General features: G+C 35.9%; 1 protein-coding gene across 1 annotated transcript; it reads left to right on the top strand.

The window, feature by feature from the left end:
- The first annotated feature begins 12291 nt into the window (after positions 1-12291).
- Positions 12292-14553, top strand: LOC146162634 (uncharacterized). The gene is made up of 3 exons (XM_083385256.1): positions 12292-12602; positions 12690-12885; positions 14421-14553. Exons 1-3 carry the CDS (start codon positions 12296-12298, stop codon positions 14551-14553), a joined length of 636 nt encoding a protein of 211 aa, XP_083241382.1. The 5' UTR covers positions 12292-12295.
- Positions 14554-20226: the final 5673 nt, after the last annotated feature.

The raw sequence follows: 20226 nt of genomic DNA, 5'->3' as shown, positions 1-20226 counted from the left end.
TGGGGGCGACCAATTACTTCGTGATAATCTTCGCCTAATAATTAAGTGTCAATAGGGTGTATTTACCGCCGCAAGTTTAAATGCGAAATCTTAAGGCAGTCTATACGCCTTTCTGTTAGCACCTGTCGTGCATCTTGCTTCAACCAGCATACTACCAACATCAGGCCTAAACAACTAGCAAAACTTTCGATTTAATAGTTTGCGTATTAGGCACATAATAGTGTGTTTCATATTGTTTGAAACTACAGATTTAAAGTCTGTTTTAACAGTGATTGCTCGGACCAAGCCATGGTAAAAATTTACCGAGTAAAAGTTTGCAAAAGTATAGCAAACCATAGGCGTTAAACCATTTTTAGTCTTTAAGAGAATAATAATATTTGCTTTTCAACCACGTAAGCTGGTCAAAATTTAATAAAATGACCATACGCATTATATACGTAAATTCTATTTATCAAATATATGTTTCGATCATTCCCCAAATTCTACGCCATATTTGAACCCCTTTCGCATCAAAAGCATAAGTTAAGGTGGGAAGTTTTCGGCCCATATCTGTTTTTGCTTGCAGAAACAAGTTAAGGAAAATAAAAAACAAAATATATAATATAAAGTACACAATACAAAATATTAAAAAAAAATAAATAAATAAAATAAAAAAAATAAAATAAAGTAAAAATTGAAAATAAACACTAAGCCTTGAAAATATACCCCCTGACAAAATATACAACAACCGCACCCCCGTCTAGTTTTATTTTGTTTTCAATTATACCAGTGTAGAATGAAAATTATTAAATGCAAATATTTGATAGAAATTTAATATGTTATTGACAGGGGTAAATATGGTTATTATTGTTGCTTTTGTAACTAACCTAACAAAGCATTTTGATTTCCCGTACAAAGTAGCATTTGTTAAAAGGGGGTGAAGCCCAACTGAAGAAAGTAGTTAAACAAGATTGTGATCTTCAATGTCCATCAGAATCAGGTAGTGAAAATTTGTATAAACTGCAAAACAGAAAACATCTTGAAATAATTAAAAAAACTATAGTGTACCAGAAAATAAAGCTTTTTAATTAAAACAAGCATCTATGAAATGTTTAAATCTAAATAAAAGATTTGCCAAATTTCACTTGTGGTGTAAAACATAGATTGGTGCTGGTCTAAAATCCTAACACTCTTTCGTCCAGGGGTTTGAATTGCTAACAATATTTGTATTGTACACGTCTGGACAAGTCTGGATATACACAAAGCAAGTGATGTATGATATTATTGGATTGAAGTTGATATCTGATGTAAAATTATATGTTCACTATTCTTTTCATACTAGGGCTGTAGCCTGTAGTAATGCCAAATTAACTTGTGTATGTTACCCACGGTTTGCGATCCACTACTTACTCACACCAACTAGACATCTCTTAGTCGCTAAAGCCTTTTTCAATCTAGGAAGGTTTTTGTATCAAGCATAGAAAAATGATCGAACAAAACTACAAAAAACACATTTCGTTGAGCCCAAAAATAAAATTCACTAGTTACAATTTTAAATATTGTTCAGTTGATACGCGCATTTTGAAGTAACAGATAAATAGACACATATTTTGAGTCCGGAAATTGGGATGAAAAAGTAAAAATTATACAATCGCTTTAAATAAAATTAAAAATAATTTTAAGACAGAAAATCACCCAGAAATTAATAAGACGCAATTGTACAATAACCATACGCTGCTTTACTTAAAAATGTACTTAATTAAATAGAAATGGGAGAAAACATATTGTTTTATTAAATGCAAATAATGAAAGTGCTGAGAAAGGCATGTTGGTTCGGGGGAAATTTGATCTCCAAAAAAATTTGTTGTATCAGTTATGGCAAAGAAAAACATAAAAATCAATTTGGTTTGCAATCTTCGAAATGCAACATGCCCCAAAATACACTAACATTCCGCAATTCAAATTGCACCACCCCACCTCCTCTACTTGTCTGCTCCTTGAACAGTTAAGTGCTTTGAGTCTAGTGTTAGCGTTTTTATGCGGTTCATACAATGTAAATATACAATTAACGACGTTTGTTTGATTTGTAGTAAAACTAAAGTTCCATCCGCCTAGACATGCTCAGAGCACTTTGATCTCACCCTGAGCACAGCCATTGGTTGCGTGGAGCCGCATCTCCTCTTAAAATGCTGATTCAAGCTCTTGAAGGTTTGCATACGCTCCGTTCCCTCGCGGAACTTCACCCCATGGACATTCGCGCACGTTATCCTACACAAATTTTAATAAGAGAAAATTTGTACAATCAAACTTGACGGAATCGTGATGACCTTTACACAATATATTGCGAATTACTTTAGGCATTTAAGTAAATGTTACAACACATTAAAAAATATTAGCAATTGTGCAGAAAAAATACTTTTAATAACAATGAGTTATACTTCAACAATAAAACTCAAAGTTTAAAAACCTGAGTAAAACCAGGATCAGACTTTTGTAAAAGAAATGTATATTTCATCCTTTTCTGGCATTGTCAGTTGCTATAAGTAAAATACATGGGCTATACAAAAAAATTAGTAGTATAATTATTAAAAAAATCTTAAAAACAAAGTTAATCTAAACAGAGTTATATAAAAAGTCTTAAAATAAAGTTATACTTGTCACATGTTCGAGTATAATCCAGTTACTGATACGGGCATTTAAAAAAACAACAATAAATAAGATTAGAACTGAGACAAATATGAAATATTTTGCTGTTGTGAAATTAGCAGCTGTTTTCAGGGGGAATGTCAAAATCGTACCTAGACAAGTTACAACTTAAGTGAAATTTATTTACAAATCTAAAGAAAACTTTTGCAAGTAATAACCTCATACAAATGATTTTTAAGAAATCACATAATCGGCTGTAAAATAACCTTAAATAAATACTAATTATTCATGTATAAATGTTTATAAAATTCTAATATTAAAAAAAATCGAACTTTAACATGGAATATGTTACTTATAGTTAAAAATGACTTTTAAAAAATTCAGTTTGCAATTTTAATATTTTATTTTCAGTAAATAATACTAGTGTAGAAAGAATATTATTAAATGCAAATGTTTGAACGAAAGTTGATTTGTTATTGCCAGTGGTAAATATGGTTACTTTTGGAAATAACATTACCAAGAATTTTGATTTCCCTTACAAAGTCGCGTTCGTTAAAAGGGATGAATGAAGTTCAACTGAGGAAAGTAATTAGATAAAATTGTGATCTTCAACATCCACCAGAATCAGGTAATGAAAATTTGTATAAACTGCAAAACAGAAAACATCTTAAAACAACAAAAAAATAACTAAAATCTATAGTTTTACCAAAAAATAAAGTTTTTTAAATAAAAAAAGCATCTATGAAATGTTTTTTTTAACCCAACTAAACCAACTTTTAAATTTTATTTGGGTGTAAACCAGGGCTTTGGAGAAGGCGTAAATGTTAAATGGCTTCGGCTCCAGCTCCAGAGCTTATTGCTACCACTGCTCCGGCTCCATTAGGTCAACAACTGAGGTTTAAGGATGAACGCTTAATTTGCAATATCTAGCATTTCAAAATATTCCCAAACAAAACACCTAAATAAAAAAAACTCCACTAAACTAGTTAGAAAAAAGAAGCAACAATTCTCAAACTTTTAAAGGATTGCTGTTAAATAATGTAAATTCAGGCATTAGTAGTAGCATAACATCTTAAAAAATAGATCAAAGCCGGAGCAATTTTTTAAACTAACTGCTTCAACTCTGGTAAAAATGCACAGCTCCGGGGCTCCGGCTCCAAATCCCTTGTGTAAACCATAGATTGGAGCTGGTCTAGAAACCTACCACTCTTTCGCTCGGGGATTTATATTGCTAACAATATTTGTATTGGTTAGGGTGCAAGTTAGCGTTTGGGTGGGTCAAGTGTTATGATAAAATTTATTTTTCCGTATTTATTTATTTCTTGGAATTTTAATTTTGACAACTCATTTTATTACTGTAAAAAAGTGATAGCATTCCAGACCAGCACTAATAGATTAAAGTAAACTATTTAACTTGGTATAGAAAGTATTGAAAATATGTGTTTGTACTTAATATGATAAAATTTAGACAATGAATTTAGATATATTTAAGTGTAAAACAGCAAACAATCTTATTTTTTAAATATTATTTATGAAGCTGATCCTAAAACAGTGTTTCTAAATTTGTGTTATACCGGTACTTACTGTCTTGATGTTATTACACAAATGACATAAGGCGCTGGTGTAGAACAGTGCTTTACAATATGGTGCATTGTACATCTCTGGGCGCCAATCTACATTCTGTGGAAGGCGCACACCCGATATTTTTCTACAGGAATTTGTGTGCACGTTTGTTGCGCATACGGAGGCCAAGTAGTAGGCCTACTGTAGGCTATTTATTTTCCCAGTTTACAATTTTAATTTTCACAAAGTAGTTTGTCATGCAATCGCTATCACTTCACTGAGTTGTGTTTTTGTTCATATTTTACTTAGGTTTTCCTTTTCACAATTTTTAAAAGATTCACGAAAACATTTTCAAAACAGAAACTCCATTAAGCTATCGGTGACTCAGCATTTTGTTTCAGCAGCAATTGTCAACTTTATGGGGATTTCCCATAAACTTTGCTGTGTAATTTATTTATCGAGAACTTTGCAAGATCTAGTTACGTTAGTTATAATGTAAGACAAATCACAAGTCAAATAGATTTTTTCAGGACAAATGCAGCAATAATAATAATATTATACCCAATAGTCAACACTGAATGACAAATTAAAGTAGGCTTAAGCTTTTGATACTGAACAAAGAACAGTAAGCTATTTGTCCGGATGCTGTTTTAACTACAACCTCAAGCAATTATCTTAAGATTTATAACAAATACAAATTCGTTCGGATATTTGAGCTTCTAAAAATTGAGCGACAATAAACCTTCAAAAATTGAAGTCCGCGCAGCTCTTTGTGACCTTTTTGTGAAATGCGAGAGCAAGTCATTTTTGTTCGAAATCCCTGTTTTCCTTATTATGTCCGTGAATACGCCAGGGGCGCTGTGAGGTTTACCAGAAGAATCCCAACTTGTGACACCTGCCAGTTGCCTCTGTCGCCTGCCACGCTGCAAGCACATCAGAGGCCCACCACTGTCGCCCTCTGCACAACAAGGAGTTTACTGATTGCTATTCGGACAAATTCAAGTCTAGTTATAGACAAAGCCAGTGACAGGGACGCTGGAGCGATTTCAGGGCAATGGGGGCGAATTTTTTGGTAAAGGCAACATAGACCGCAGGCGAGCGTAGCGAGCCGGAATATAATACAATTATTACTTATAATATTGAACACAACTTTTCACATTTAAGTTTAACAATTTACGTAAAACATAACGACATTTAGCGTTTACAGCCGAAAAGCCTTCAACAGGTGATAAATAATAAGGTGGCGTTTGCCAAAACTATAAACCAACAATTTTCCAACAAAGAGCTTCCCGACGCGCTAACGACGCCCGACGAAGTAGTATTGAATCCTATTTGATCGGGCCGTCGTAGCAAGCACTTAACGCGTCGGGAGAGCCGCAAAAATTCGCTTCTCTCCGTATGCTCTGACGCGGTGTGCAATGTGCATTGGCATACGTGAGCGCTCGTCGGCGTCGCGTCGGAAGGCGCTGACGACATGATAACGACGGCGGTGTGCATTGGGCTTAATTGACTTAAAAATGTTAAGTTATGCCATAGGCGTTGTCAGGATGTCTGTCTGAAGAGCCTGGCAAAAAACGAAAATACCCATAAACAGTAACATTTTAATTCTTTCTGAAAGTTTGGATTAGGGATCTAGGCCCCCAATTGGCTACGCGCATTTTCAAATGCTACATAAGAACTGCAATTCACATCATCTACACACAAGGGGTTCTTTTTAACGGATCTTGTTTCTGGCTTCCACAAACTGTTGCATCTAAGGAGGACGGACAAGGCAAAGCTGCGGCAGAAAGACTTTGTCGGTTTTACAACGGAACTCTGGTTGATATTGAGAGCCAGAAAATGTACGAGGCGCTGTATTCTTACATTCAGCGTGCCTGGAATACATACTTGGACCAACGAACCTACAATGCTGCGAATGTTTGGTTGGCGTCAACTTACGAGGTGGGTGATTCTAACTTAAAACTTAATAAATGTTGCGGTTCATCCTAATACATAAATTCGTTGTATAGTTATACCAATGCGACTTCCAACGGTTACGCAACTGTATTTGTGTAAAATTCCACCGAAGCTTCCATTGAATTTTAAAGGACAGTCAGGAATACTTCGGTTTAAACCACGCATTGTTGTATAAAGAACTGTATTTGTGTTTTGGCGTCGTTATTCACCCGTTCTAGGCGTTTCTGTGCTCTGTGGTTGTAGGCTACATTTTTATCTGTGCTCAAATGCGTCACACCCTCCTATATCTGTGCTCAATGCGTCACAACCATTTTAGTTGTTTAAATTAGTTCATAAAAATACCAAAGAACTATCATTTCATCAAAATAACCAACGCGATAATTGCAAATAACCACCAAATACACGCATCAAATACTGGTTAATAAATGATTAATAACACATTTGTCCAAATCAGAAATTTACAGCTGAAAACTAAAGCAAAATCGAAGTTAGACCAACCTAAGACGTTAAACATGTTTAATAAAGATTATTGCAGTATTTATTAGCACAATTTTTCGGCATTTTTGCATTTTGTAAACGAATTTGATTTTAAATAATTTTGACAAATTTTGACCGTTTAAATTTTAACTAAATTTTGACTTAGTTTTAACAAAAGTTTTGACTTCGCTCAAGGTAATCGCCATAATTATTACACTGTGGTGGGCAAAATAAATTCCCGCTTATTTGCACAGAACGGAGAAATACGAAGTTCAACTGGTGGGAGTGTTTACGTGCGTTGGTATCCGACATATCCAAAAAGTTCGGGCCAAGCAATGATTTGGACTATTGCTACAAATCCATCAAGAGGAACTAAAATAGGCATTTTTAACTATATGCAAATCACAACTACCAATGGCCTGTTGCGTTTTGTCGTATTTCAACATCAAACTAGTATTTTTGGTCAACGACCAAACGAAACGCAAAGTAGATTTCAAATTCAACGAAATGCAAGCAGATTTATAATAAATTGGCCGGCACCAAAGCAATTTCTACTTCGATTTCGAATTATATTAAACCCCAACGTATATCGTCTTTTCAAATAGATTCAATATTTATTTTAAAGGAACAAATCAGCTCCTATATTGAATGAATAAACCAACTTTATTCGATTTTCGTACTCTATTAGTTAGGTTTTAATTGCTTTCTGCATAATTAAACTTTACAGATGATTGACAGGAGGCATGATGTCGCGCGACAATAATATGGCGTTTATTAACCACTTGCTTATCGCATGCTGAGCAGTAAAGTGATTTCTTCGTTTTAAGTGTTTGCGTTGTTATGGTTATTATACAATGAAAATAAACGATTAATTACTTCTGATTGACGTTATAGCAACACCAAAGTTCCATCCGCTCAAGCATGCTCAGAGTAGTTTGATCTCACCCTGAGCACAGCCATTGGTTGCGTGGAGCCGCATATTCTTTTGAAGTGCTGATGTAAGCTCTATAAGGTTTGCTGGATGAGCGAGAGGCGGCACCTCTCCACGTGCAGCTGAAGTTCGACGGTCTGCGACGTGCGTATACACGCTCCGTACCCTTGCGGAACTTCGCCTTAGTAACGTATTCTGTGGCAAATTTCGATTGTAAATGTTATAATTCTTAATAACAAACATTTGGAAATAATGCGGGACAAACACAGAGTAATTACTATGCAGAGTAATGACGACGAGTTATACTTGTTACTTTTCCGAGTAGGCCCTATGTATTATATAATTACTTCAATTATAACGAGTAAATCCAGCAGAACCGAAATAGTAGATGGGGAATGACTTTGAAATGAATTTAGCAACAGTTTTCAATAATGAAATAAAACCGTACCTAGTCAGTCTTGTAAATATTCAAATAATTTACAAATAAGTGACAGTTTTTTCAGCAGCAACCTAATTCTTTAATATCCTCACATACCTTTTAAATGCCCTAACAGTTAAGACTGATGGAAGCAAAATATAAAAAAAAGAAGATTCACTTTGAGTAGGATCTGAACACGACCCAAAATTTAGGGCTAATTTTAACGGAAGACAATTAATGCAGCATAGGCCCCGGGCTAACAAAAATTATGTATTCAAACAGTGAAGAATCTACTTTTAGAGCAGGGGTGGGCAATTATTTTTGACCGCGGGCCGCATGAGAAACTTAAATTGTTGTGGCGGGCCGGGTCAAAAATAGGATCTGAAATACACGCAATATGACGTCAGAAACTCTGATGGTATAAAACGAATAAGGTAACGATTTGTTATTAGTTATTACGTTTGAAGTAATGTGAAACTGTGCAATCTAAAGAAGGTCACAAAACATCGCGCGAAGCGCGAAGTATTTTTGACTATGTTTGTTTTGAACTGCAAAGTTTAATTTAGATTTAGAGGAGGACGTGAAGCATTGAGAACAGACAAAAACGGTACATTGCTTGATATATTGGCGTTTATAAAGTTGTGGGGCGCGTTGACCCAAAAGTTAAGATTAAAATACGAAAAAATTTAATACAAAAAAACTTACAATGTTTTTTTGGCTTTTTAAAGCTTTAAGTTACAGATGTGTTACTTGCGGTACAATATAAATCGGATATGGCATTAACTAAAACACAACATGGCATTAACCTAAATTAGGTTAATAAAATGAGAATTGGTATATTTCAGAGTTTAGAAAACGGTCGATTTTTCGCTCATAATTTAAAGACGGAATACTTTTGATGGGCTTAAAACATATAATAGTATTTATGCTAAGGTTGTTTAACATTTTGGAGAGAGTGTCACGGTGCAGAGGACGCTATTTTGTCTGTAAAGTTGCCGAAAATATACGAGAAAGAGATTCGTGTTTCGTGCAAAAGCGCGAAAACAATTTCCGTTTTAGTATTTCAAACAGGCTAAAAATCAAATTTGGCGGGGTCATGAATCATGACTACATCCGTCCTTGGAAAGAGTGTTTACGACACAACCCAACATGTAGAAACCCGTCCTTATTTTCGCTTAGCCTATGTATTTTAAGGAAAATAGGTCGCAGGCCGGATTAAACTGCTTGGAGGGCCGGATCCGGCCCGAGGGCCGTATGTTTCCCAGGTCTGCTTTAGAGGTTGCTTTGCTAGATCAATACGTATTTTTGAAAACCAAATCGCATTTTTACCTGGTATCATTGCCCTGCATAATACAAACCCTGATGTGGCTTTTTTACGAATGCGAAATCAGATCTTATGCATTTTTGATTGTTAGGCCTGCGTTATGTGTTGATAACAATTTACAGTTCTTGATTAGAAGAGCCTATTAACAAGTAGAGTCAATGTCGCTTTTTAGCTGGATGCCGTGCCATAACGACTTTGTTGATTTTTAGGCTCTGTCATTCTATGACGATAAAAAAAAAATTGGGGCGCGCTTACAACGTTATAAGCGTGAGTAAGCCAGGGCTGCGGAGTCGAACTAGACGGAGTCAGTTTGTTTTGCTGTAGTCGAATTCGGGACTCGAGTAAGACAACTTAAAACTACCCGAGTCCAAAGTCCGAAGGCGGCAAAATGTAAGTTGTAAAAGTGTAATACAAAATGGTGAAATATTTGTAAACCTTGTATTGTCTGTGGATCAATTATGACACCCATATAAGTGAATTGCAGAATATCCTCCCTAATTTAGTTGCGTAAATGGGTAAAATACAAGCTGTAGAGTCGGACTCGGGTTAATTTTGCGGACCGGAGTCGGACTCGGGTTATTTTTACAGACTCCGCAGCCCTGTTCTTGTGCCAACCGACCGGACATATTTTACGTCAACAAGTCGCATTTAATAACGACGCTGAGAAAAACGTATGAAAAGTTTACGACTGAACAGAGGCGTACCTAGGGGGGCTGCGGGGTACATATGTCCCCGGGCGCCAAAATGAGGCTTACAAATTTTGCACAACAGGGCAAAAAACCGTCCACAAGCAAGATAGCACCAGCGGCTGTGGCAGACGTCATCTGATACGCCACCCACGCCCAGACTGGTGCTGCCAAGATAAGATACTGATTCTGCGTGCAGCTAGTTTCATGTAGCTTAGTGCTTCTTAACCTTTATTAAACCGCGCCCCTTCGGTAATTGTCCTGCGCTTTGCGTCCCCTACGTAAAGCAATTCGGTATTTTGGATTTACATATTAGTTGGACAACATAAAAAAGAGTAAATGTGTATCGTTGGTCGCACGTAGCGCAAAAAGTTCTGTTAAAACATGCAATGGCACTCACAGAGACTTTGTGCTAAATACAACGGTCAACAAAACACGAAAAAAAAAAGAAAACTAGCGAGAACTTTTTTGAAGTTTCAATCGTTAAGTTGGGCAAAAAAACAAGTTTATACAGGCGTAATAGTGGTGCCCAACCCAATTGCACAACTATACCGTATAATTGTTTCGACTAAACATAGCCCTAATCGGTCGTAAAAGTAGCAATTATAATCCAGCAACTGAAAAAGTATTAAAAATTAGTAGCAAAGATCGCAAATCCATGAACTATGCCTTCAGTCACCTATACACGTGTAGTTTTATGTAAAGTATAGGACAGGGTTTCTCAACCGTGGCCCTCGGCCCCCCTGGGGGGCCACGGAGCGGTCATTGGGGGGCCACGGAGCGGTCATTGGGGGGCCACGGGCATAACTCTCTAGCTAGATATTGCGAAAACCAAAGCGTCACTATTTTCAAAATTTATCAGTTTAACTTATTTTATTTTTTTTTTTTTTATTCGTATAAAGTTACGCCCCGAATGCTGCTCAGTAACTGAACTGAAGCGCTACCAAAAACTCCTTTGGAGTTTCTTGGTTTTATTGTGTTTTATAGAGATGACGTATTTTCGAATCTGCGAATTTCGCTACAAATTTTGTTAACAATAGCAGTTTCAATTGCAAGCTGTGAGCGGTCGTTCAGCAAATTGAAACTTATTTTGTCTTATCTGCGTGTATCAAAGGGATGGATCAGTAATCTTGCTATTCTTAGCGTTGAACGAGAAACATTGGAAACAACAGATTTCGATGACGTAATTAATCAGTTTGAGACAGTGAAATCAAGAAAAATAATCTATAGTTGTAAATCATTCTTGTTTGACAGTGACTAAGTGAGTCATACGTGTAGTTTGTATAACCAAAACGCTTATTCTTTAAATACATTGTTCTACTAAAATTTGAACTATTTTCCGTATAATTAAGTAAGGTATATTATGTTAATTCAATTCAAATGGTGATTAAACACGTCATGCTCATCCAAGCGTAACTTGGGTTAAGAGACTGCGATCAACTACAAAAGTGAAAAAACGTGAACCGCCAAACTACAAAAACCTTAAACTTTTGACGTAACAGCACTAAACCTCTTAAAAACTAGCCAACTTTAAAGTAAATACACGACAAATGTAGATATGTAATAGTGATTTAGGCCACTGCTTGCAAAGTATTGATATTATATTTACTCAATAAGTACAAAGCTCTGCCAGGCAGCTTAATTGTAAACTAAATAACGTTACAATAATTTAAGCTTTACTTGTCTACGAAATGTGATTTCACCGAATTATCTAAATACTATCGTGGATTAAGATTGATTATGCTGGTTTGACGAATACATCGCGAGGAGCAAGAGACAACAATTAATCTATTGGATTTATATGGCGGAAGAGGTATGGCGTTATTTATCGCAAAATGTATATCCATGCCATTTTATTAAGAGTGGCGACCAAAGAACGAGACGTGATTGAATAAATGGAATTCTTTAGAATTGCGAATGCTTTGACACTATAAAGTTTAGTAATTTTAATGGAATTTGTACAACAAGGCCTGATGTGAATGCCAATGCATGTGCTCATATGTTTGTCAGCATTTCATGCAACTGCAGCAACTTGCCTCAGGCGAAATTGACTCAACAGAACCTTGTGAAATCAACAATGAGGCTCCATGTGTCTAACGACGTTCTGACGTACGCAAATGCATATTCCGTAACCTTATAAGAGCAAACCGCTTCACAACAAAATGCGAGCAAAACAACTTCAGCTGACATGAACCATAAATAGAGTGTTTGCCTAATAAGGCTGCGTATACCAACGAAACCTTTCTTTCCAAAGTCTACAAAAGTTCGGCGAATCACAGCACCGACACACAACCTCGAAGGCAATCTCAAGGAAGATGACAAACTACAACAACGGAAGAATGATTCAATTTCGCGCTGCATTTCTAGTTTTGCTGCAAGCTTGCAGTTCGCTCGCCTACGGACAAGTTCAGTCCAACGATTTCTTGGTGTGCAAACCAATTGGAAGCTTGTTCGAGATGCAACAATCCAGCACCGGAGGGAACTCAACGCCCCTGAGGGGAAGTCCAGGACCTCCAGGCCGAAGAGGCCTGAGGGGCTTAGCTGGCCCGATTGGCCCCACAGGGCCACAACCAACTGTTCATTGGAACAGAATCGAACAAAAAATTGCCAAAAAAATTAAAGGTTAGATTTTTAGTCAAAGTTATTTGGATAAACTGAAATACATATTCACATAATTTTTCCTTATTAAGTATACCTTTCATGGTTTAGAAATATCGCTGTGTCCTGGCGTTGTTTTCAACGGATCTTGCTTCTGGCTTCCACAAACTGTTGCATCTCAAAAGGACGGAAGAGGCAAAGCTGCAGCAGAAAGTCTTTGTCAGTTTCACAACGGAACTCTGGTTGATGTTGAAAGCGAGCAAATGTACGAGGCGCTGTATTTGTACATCCAGCGTGCATGGAACTTGTATGTGGACTACCCAAATAAAAACTTCGTGGACGTTTGGTTGGCGTCAAGATACGAGGTGGGTGGCTTTTTACTTTGTTCGGCAATACATAAATTTACATTTTAACTAGCACAAAAATACATATCCGTAATGTTTTTGCTTTTCATTTTGTTCTAAAGCAAACAGCAGTTTTAAATACCCTACAACAGTGGTCTCTAACCTTTCTAATAAGCGATCCAAGTTTAACAAAAATAAAATCGAAATTTACATTGCGACCCCATATTGTTTTCAGATATCAATATAAAAATATTTTAAATAGTTCCAACAAAGTAACACGAGCGAATATGCGTGAATTATTCACAATTCCAGAAAACTGTGGCTACACATGTGCAAAAAAAGATTGCTTTGGGGAAGTTATATTTAACAAATGAATTTGTATTTAACACACGAAAAAATTGTTTCAACAATACATCACATCCAGTGTGATGGTAGCGCCTGCACACTATCCACTATTGTTTTGCAAACGCGGCTTCACTTTGTATAAGCATAACCGCATGTCATGCTCTACTTCCAAGCGATTACGATGTTTCGTTTTTTAACATGCTTATTGCGTTGAATCCCACTTCACAAATCATGTGGTTAAAAACAGACGGATCAGTATCATTTAATAATCTAATTCAAGGGGTGTCCAACTCAAACATGCCGACATGCCAATTTTTATCTTATTACTTCTTCCCGTGCCCTTTTTCTAATATTAAAAGCGCTTTTATACAAAAAATAAAAAACAGTGTAATGTTGTAATATTAGAGTAATTGTTTGTTATCGTAATTGTTGGGATTATTTTATATTTGTGAATAAACAATGACAATTGGCTGTTTAATAAATTTAACTTTTTTGACAGTTGGCTGTATTTGGGGTGGATTGCGTGCGATTTTTTATTAGGTCGCGTGCCGCATTTGGCACGCGTGCCTTATGATGGACACCCCTGATCTAATTAAACAGAGTCTGAAGTCGGGGCATTGATTGCATCGAAGTCCAAAAGTAAATATTCGCTGAAACCGTGAAATATTTTTCTTTGAACGAGTTATACGAAATGCGTTTTGCTGCATCCACTTTCATAATTAGGAATATAAAGCCTAATTATTATATATGCAAACCACCATGCCTAATGTTAATAACAAGATTTGACTTTTTGAAAATCCAGTCCTTTTAAAACTCAATAAAATAATGTTGCAATAAAATAATTTGCGAAAGTGCGTCACTCGCTGCGCTAATTCTTAGAAACTAATTTTTCTTAAATGTCAAGTTAGCTGATTGAGCAGCTCTTAAGAGCCTAAAATCATTTTTATGTAGAAGATGCACTCAGTCACGTTTATTAGTGTGACGTCATTGTAAAGAAATACGTAAATAGTAAAAGAGCACGAATATGGTGAGTTATGGCGACCCCACAAAAATTTTAGGCGACCCCAACAGGTTTGAGACCACTGCCCTACAATACACTGAATGTAAAAGACACAAGCTATCAAAATCGGAATTCTACATTTTATCTGCACAGAATGGAGAGCTACGAAGTTCAACTGGTGGAAGTGTTTACGTGCGTTGGTATCCGGGATATCCATCAGGATCGGGTCAATTGGTCTATTGGGTTATTGCAACAAATCCATCAAGAGGGTCTCGCATTGGGATGATTAATATCGGAGATCTCAACTACAAATGGCCCGTCCCACTTTGTCGCATTAAAACATCAAACTAACACCGACGATCAAAGAACATTATGTTTTGTAACACTATTAAAAATGTGTCATTTATTAGCCACTTGCTCATCGCATGTTGAGCATTGAAGTGTATTGGTCATTTTAAGCGTTTGCGTTATTATATGAATTATAGAATGTAAATAAACAATTAACGACGCTCGTTTGAGTTGTAGTAATACTAAAGTTCCATCCGCCTAAACATGCTCAGAGCAGTTTAGAATATTACCCTAAGCACAGCTATTGGTTGCGTGGAACCGCATCTCCTCTTAAAATGCTGATTCAAGCTCTTGAAGGTTTGTATACGTTCCTTTCCCTTACGGAACTTCACCCCATGGACATTCGCGCACGTTATTCTATACGAATATTAATAAGAGAAAATTTAAACTTGACGAAATCGTTATGACCTTTACACAATATATGGCGAATCAATTTAGGTACTTCGGTAAATGTTAAAACACATTAAAAAATATTAGCAATTGTGCAGAAAAAATACTTGCACATTAAAAACAATGAGTTATACTTCAACAATAAAACTCTAAGTTCAAAAACCAGAGTAAAACCAGGATCAGACTTTTGTGAAAGAAATGTATATTTCATCCTTTTCTGGCATTGTCAGTTCCTATAAGTAAAATACATAGGCTATACAAAAAAATTAGTAGTACAATTATTAAAAAAATCTTAAAAACAAAGTTAATCTAAACAGAGTTATATAAAAAGTCTTAAAATAAAGTTATACTTGTCACATGTTCGAGTATAATCCATTTACTACACAATTTACAACTTAAGTAGACAAGTTACAACTTAAGTAGACAAGTTACAACTTAAGTGAAATTTATTTACAAATCTAAAGAAAATTTTTGCAAGTAATAACCTCATACAAATGATTTTTTAGAAATCACATAATCGGCTGTAAAATAACCTTGAATAAATGGTAATTATTCATGTATAAATGTTTATAAAATCGTAATATTAAAAAAAATCGAACTTTAACATGGAATATGTTACTTATAGTTAGAAATGACTTTTAAATAATTCAGTTTGCAATTTTAATATTTTATTTTTTGTAAATTATACTACTGTAGAAAGAATAATATTAAATGCAAATATTTGATAGAAAGTTGATTTGTTATTGCCAGTGGTAAATATGGTTACTTTTGGAAATAACATTAACAAGCATTTTGATGTCCCTTACAAAGTCGCATTTGTTAAAAGGGATGAATGAAGTTCAACTGAGGAAAGTAATTAGATAAAATTGTGATCTTCAACATCCATCAGAATAAGGTAATGAAAAGTTGTATAAACTGCAAAACAGAAAACATCTTAAAACAACAAAAAAATAACTAAAATCTATAGTTTTACCAAAAAATAAAGTTTTTAAAATAAAAAAAGCATCTATGAAATGTTTTTTTTAACCCAACTAAACCAACTTCTAAATTTTATTTGGGTGTAAACCAGAGCTTTGGAGCAGGCGTAAATGTTAAATGGCTTCGGCTCTAGCTCCAGAGCTTATTGCTACCACTGCTCCGGCTCCATTAGGTCAACAACTGAGGTTTAAGGATGAACACTTAATTTGCAATATCTAGCATTTCAAAATATTCCCAAACAAAACACCTAAATAAAAAAAACTCCACTAAACTAGTTAGAAAAAAGAAGCAACAATTCTCAAATTTGTAAAGGATTGCTGTTAAATAATGTAAATTCAGGCATTAGTAGTAGCATAACATCTTAAAAAATAGATCAAAGCCGGAGAAATTTTTTAAACTAACTGCTTCAACTCTGGTAAAAATGCACAGCTCCGGGGCTCAGGCTCCAAAGCCCTTGTGTAAACCATAGATTGGAGCTGGTCTAGAATCCTACCACTCTTTTGCTCGGGGATTTATATTGCTAACAATATTTGTATTGGTTAGGGTGCAAGTTAGCGTTTGGGTGGGTCAAGTGTTATGATAAAATTTATTCTTCCGTATTCATTTATTTCTTGGAATTTTAATTTTGACAACTCATTTTATTACTGTAAAAAAGTGATAGCATTCCAGACCAGCACTAATAGATTAAAGTAAACTATTTAACTTGGTATAGAAAGTATTGAAAATATTTGTTTGTACTTAATACGATAAAATTCAGACAATGTGTAAATCATTTGCGTACCAATTAATACGTTAAAAATATGTTAAACAAACACAGCTGAAATATTTAATCCATTTAAAACTGAAACGTACATATACACAATGTGTATTATGTGAAGTCCATTTGAAGAAGTATTGGCCAACGATAACAGCACCCATTTATGTAGTTCACAAGTTGCCTTTGGAAAAGCTCAATAAATTCAGTTATCCTGATCAGGATTGGCAATCTTTCTAAATGAAAAATATGCTTACCTTTAATATAGAAAATAATAAAATAGTAAAATATTAAAAGTACAATAATACCCTGATATGTAATATAGTTAATTATATATATGTGTTATAGTAGAGGTATGGCAACATTTTTTCTGTTTCTTACCCATTTATTGTTTTTCTTATTCGATTGATAAAAACAGCATGATCATATTTAAGTGTAAAACAACCTTATTTTTTAAATGTTATTTATGAAGCTGATCCTAAAACAGTGTTTCTAAATTTGTGTAATACTTACCGCTTGGATGTATTTTTAATACACAAATGACATACGACGCTGGTGGAGAACAGTGCTTTTCAATATGGTGCATTGTACACCTCAGGGTGCCAATCTACATTCTGTGGAAGGTGCACACCGGATATTTTTCCAAAGGAATTTGTGTGAACGTCTGTTGGGTACGGGAAGCACTGAAGCAGGTCTAGGGTTGCCAGATTGGAAACTTCGGATATTGCGCGGGGGAGATGTTTTGCAGCTGAAAAAATGCGCGGCTGAAAAGAAAATTTCGACTTGAACTTGCGCGGCTGTAAATAAACCATCAGGCTACCGAAAGTTGTAAATTGCGAATTTATATTAAACTTACAACGTTCATAGAATACTTGAATCACTGCGCAATTTTTGGTTGGTGTGCGGGCGCAGTGCGCAGGTAAATATTTAAAAAGTTGGATAGTATAGCATTTAATATGCAATATTACTCGAAATTGCCTAATTGACGTCACTAAACACGTGACCGTTGTCCACTGATGCGTGACCAAATCGCCGAACTGTGCGTTTTCAGCGTTTCGCAAGTGATTCTATTTGATGCATTATATTATATACGTCTTATCAACTAGCGTTAAAAAATGTTATGCAACTGCAGTACGCGGCCCGCCAATTTTTTTTGTGCTTGTTAAGTTTCATACAGAAGTTTGCGCGGCTGAAGTTTTGCGCGTTTGCTCGAGTCAGATTTGCGCGGCTGAACACATTTTCTATAAAATGCGCGGCTGTGACCGCGGCTGAAAGTGTTACTGCGTGGGGGATAAATCCCCTGCGCAGGCCAAACTTTCCAACCTGGATACGGATGCCAAGTAGTACTGTAGGCTATTCATTTTCTCAGTTTACAATTTTAATTTTCACAAAGTAGTTTGTCATGCAATCGCTATCACTTCACTTCACTGAGTTGTGTTTTTGTTCATATTTTACTTAGGTTTTGCCTTTTCACAATTTTTAAAAGATTCACGAAAACATTTTCAAAACAGAAACTCCAATAAGCTATACATCGGTGACTCAGCATTTTGTTTCAGCAGCAATTGTTAACTTTGTGGGGATTTCCCATAAACTTTGCTGTGTAATTTATTTGTCAAGAATTTTGCAAGATCTAGTTACGTTAGTTATAATGTAAGACAAATCACAAATCAAATAGATTTTTTTCAGGACAAATGCTGCAATAATAATAATATTATACCCAATAGTCAACACTGAATGACAAATTAAAGTAGGCTTAAGCTTTTGATACTGAACAAAGAACAGTAAGCTATTTGTCCGGATCGCTGTTTTAACTACAACCTCAAGCCATTATCTTTTTTATTCGAAACGTTTACAAAATGCTTTCTACTTCTGTATGGGCTTTTCTATTCATTCTACATATAACTACAACCTCAAGCCATTATCTTAAGATTTATAACAAATACAAATTCGTTCGTATATTTGAGCTTCTAAAAATTGAGCGACAATAAACCTTCAAAAATTGAACTCCGCGCAGCTCTTTGTGACCTTTTTGTGAAATGCGAGAGCAAGTCATTTTTGTTCGAAATCCCTGTTTTCCTTATTATGTCCTTGAATACGCCAGGGGCGCTGTGAGGTTTACCAGAAGAATCCCAACTTGTGACACCTGCCAGTTGCCTCTGTCGCCTGCCACGCTGCAAGCACATCAGAGGCCCACCACTGTCGCCCTGTGCACAACAAGGAGTTTACTGATTGCTATTCGGACAAATTCAAGTCTAGTTATAGACAAAGCCAGTGACAGGGACGCCGGAGCGATTTCAGGGCAATGGGGGCGACTTTTTTGGTAAAGGCAACATAGACCGCAGGCGAGCGTAGCGAGCCGGAATATAATACAATTATTACTTATAATATTGAACACAACTTTTCACATTTAAGTTTAACAATTTACGTAAAACATAACGACATTTAGCGTTTACAGCCGAAAAGCCTTCAACGGGTGATAAATAATAAGGTGGCGTTTGCCAAAACTATAAACCAACAATTTTCCAACAAAGAGCTTCCCGACGCGCTAACGACGCCCGACGAAGTAGTATTGAATCCTATTTGATCGGGCCGTCGTAGCAAGCACTTAACGCGTCGGGAGAGCCGCAAAAATTCGCTTCTCTCCGTATGCTCTGACGCGGTGTGCAATGTGCATTGGCATACGTGAGCGCTCGTCGGCGTCGCGTCGGAAGGCGCTGACGACAAGATAACGACGGTGGTGTGCATTGGGCTTAATTTAAAAATGTTAAGTTATGCCATAGGCGTTGTCAGGATGTCTGTCTGAGGAGCCTGGCAAAAAACGAAAATACCCATAAACAGTAACATTTTAATTCTTTCTGAAAGTTTGGATTAGGGATCTAGGCCCCCAATTGTCTACGCGCATTTTTTTTCATAAGAAACCCTCTATAAGAAACTGAGTACTCGGATTTCATAGATTCTTTTGTTCTATTGTTCTCTTAAATAATAGAAAACAATTGAAAATTTAAGAAACTTTTAGTACTCGTCTTAAGCCAAGTTTCTTATAAAAAATGCGTGTACAACGCTGCTTTATGATTTCCGTCGCATAATATGTAACGTTGTGAAATTTTCATGAAAAGGGCACTTTTGCCCTTTTGCGCGCTTTAAAAAAAAATGCAAAATTGCCCGCAGGTTATATTAAAGCCACAACCTTTGGAATTCGTCAAATACGGCATTATCAATGCAAGAATACGTTTCGACTTACGCAACTGAACATTCCTAAACATTATAAGAGAAAGCCGGGCCACACCAGGCACAATGACCGAGTAGATGGAAGAACCATACAAGGAGAGTTCGCCAAATATGGCTACACTTACCAACGGAACGAGTCGTTTCAAATGCTATATAAGAACGACAATTCACAGCATCTACACACAAATTCAAAGGTATCTCAAGGAAGATGATAAACTACAACAACAGAAGAATGCTTCAAATTGGCGTTTCAATTCTAGT

Source organism: Ascidiella aspersa, chromosome 3 (genome assembly GCF_963924565.1).
Source record: "Ascidiella aspersa chromosome 3, kaAscAspe10.2, whole genome shotgun sequence".
Lineage (NCBI taxonomy): Eukaryota > Metazoa > Chordata > Ascidiacea > Phlebobranchia > Ascidiidae > Ascidiella > Ascidiella aspersa.
The sequence above is the reverse complement of the archived record's forward strand: the minus strand, read 5'-3'. Positions and strand labels throughout refer to the sequence as shown.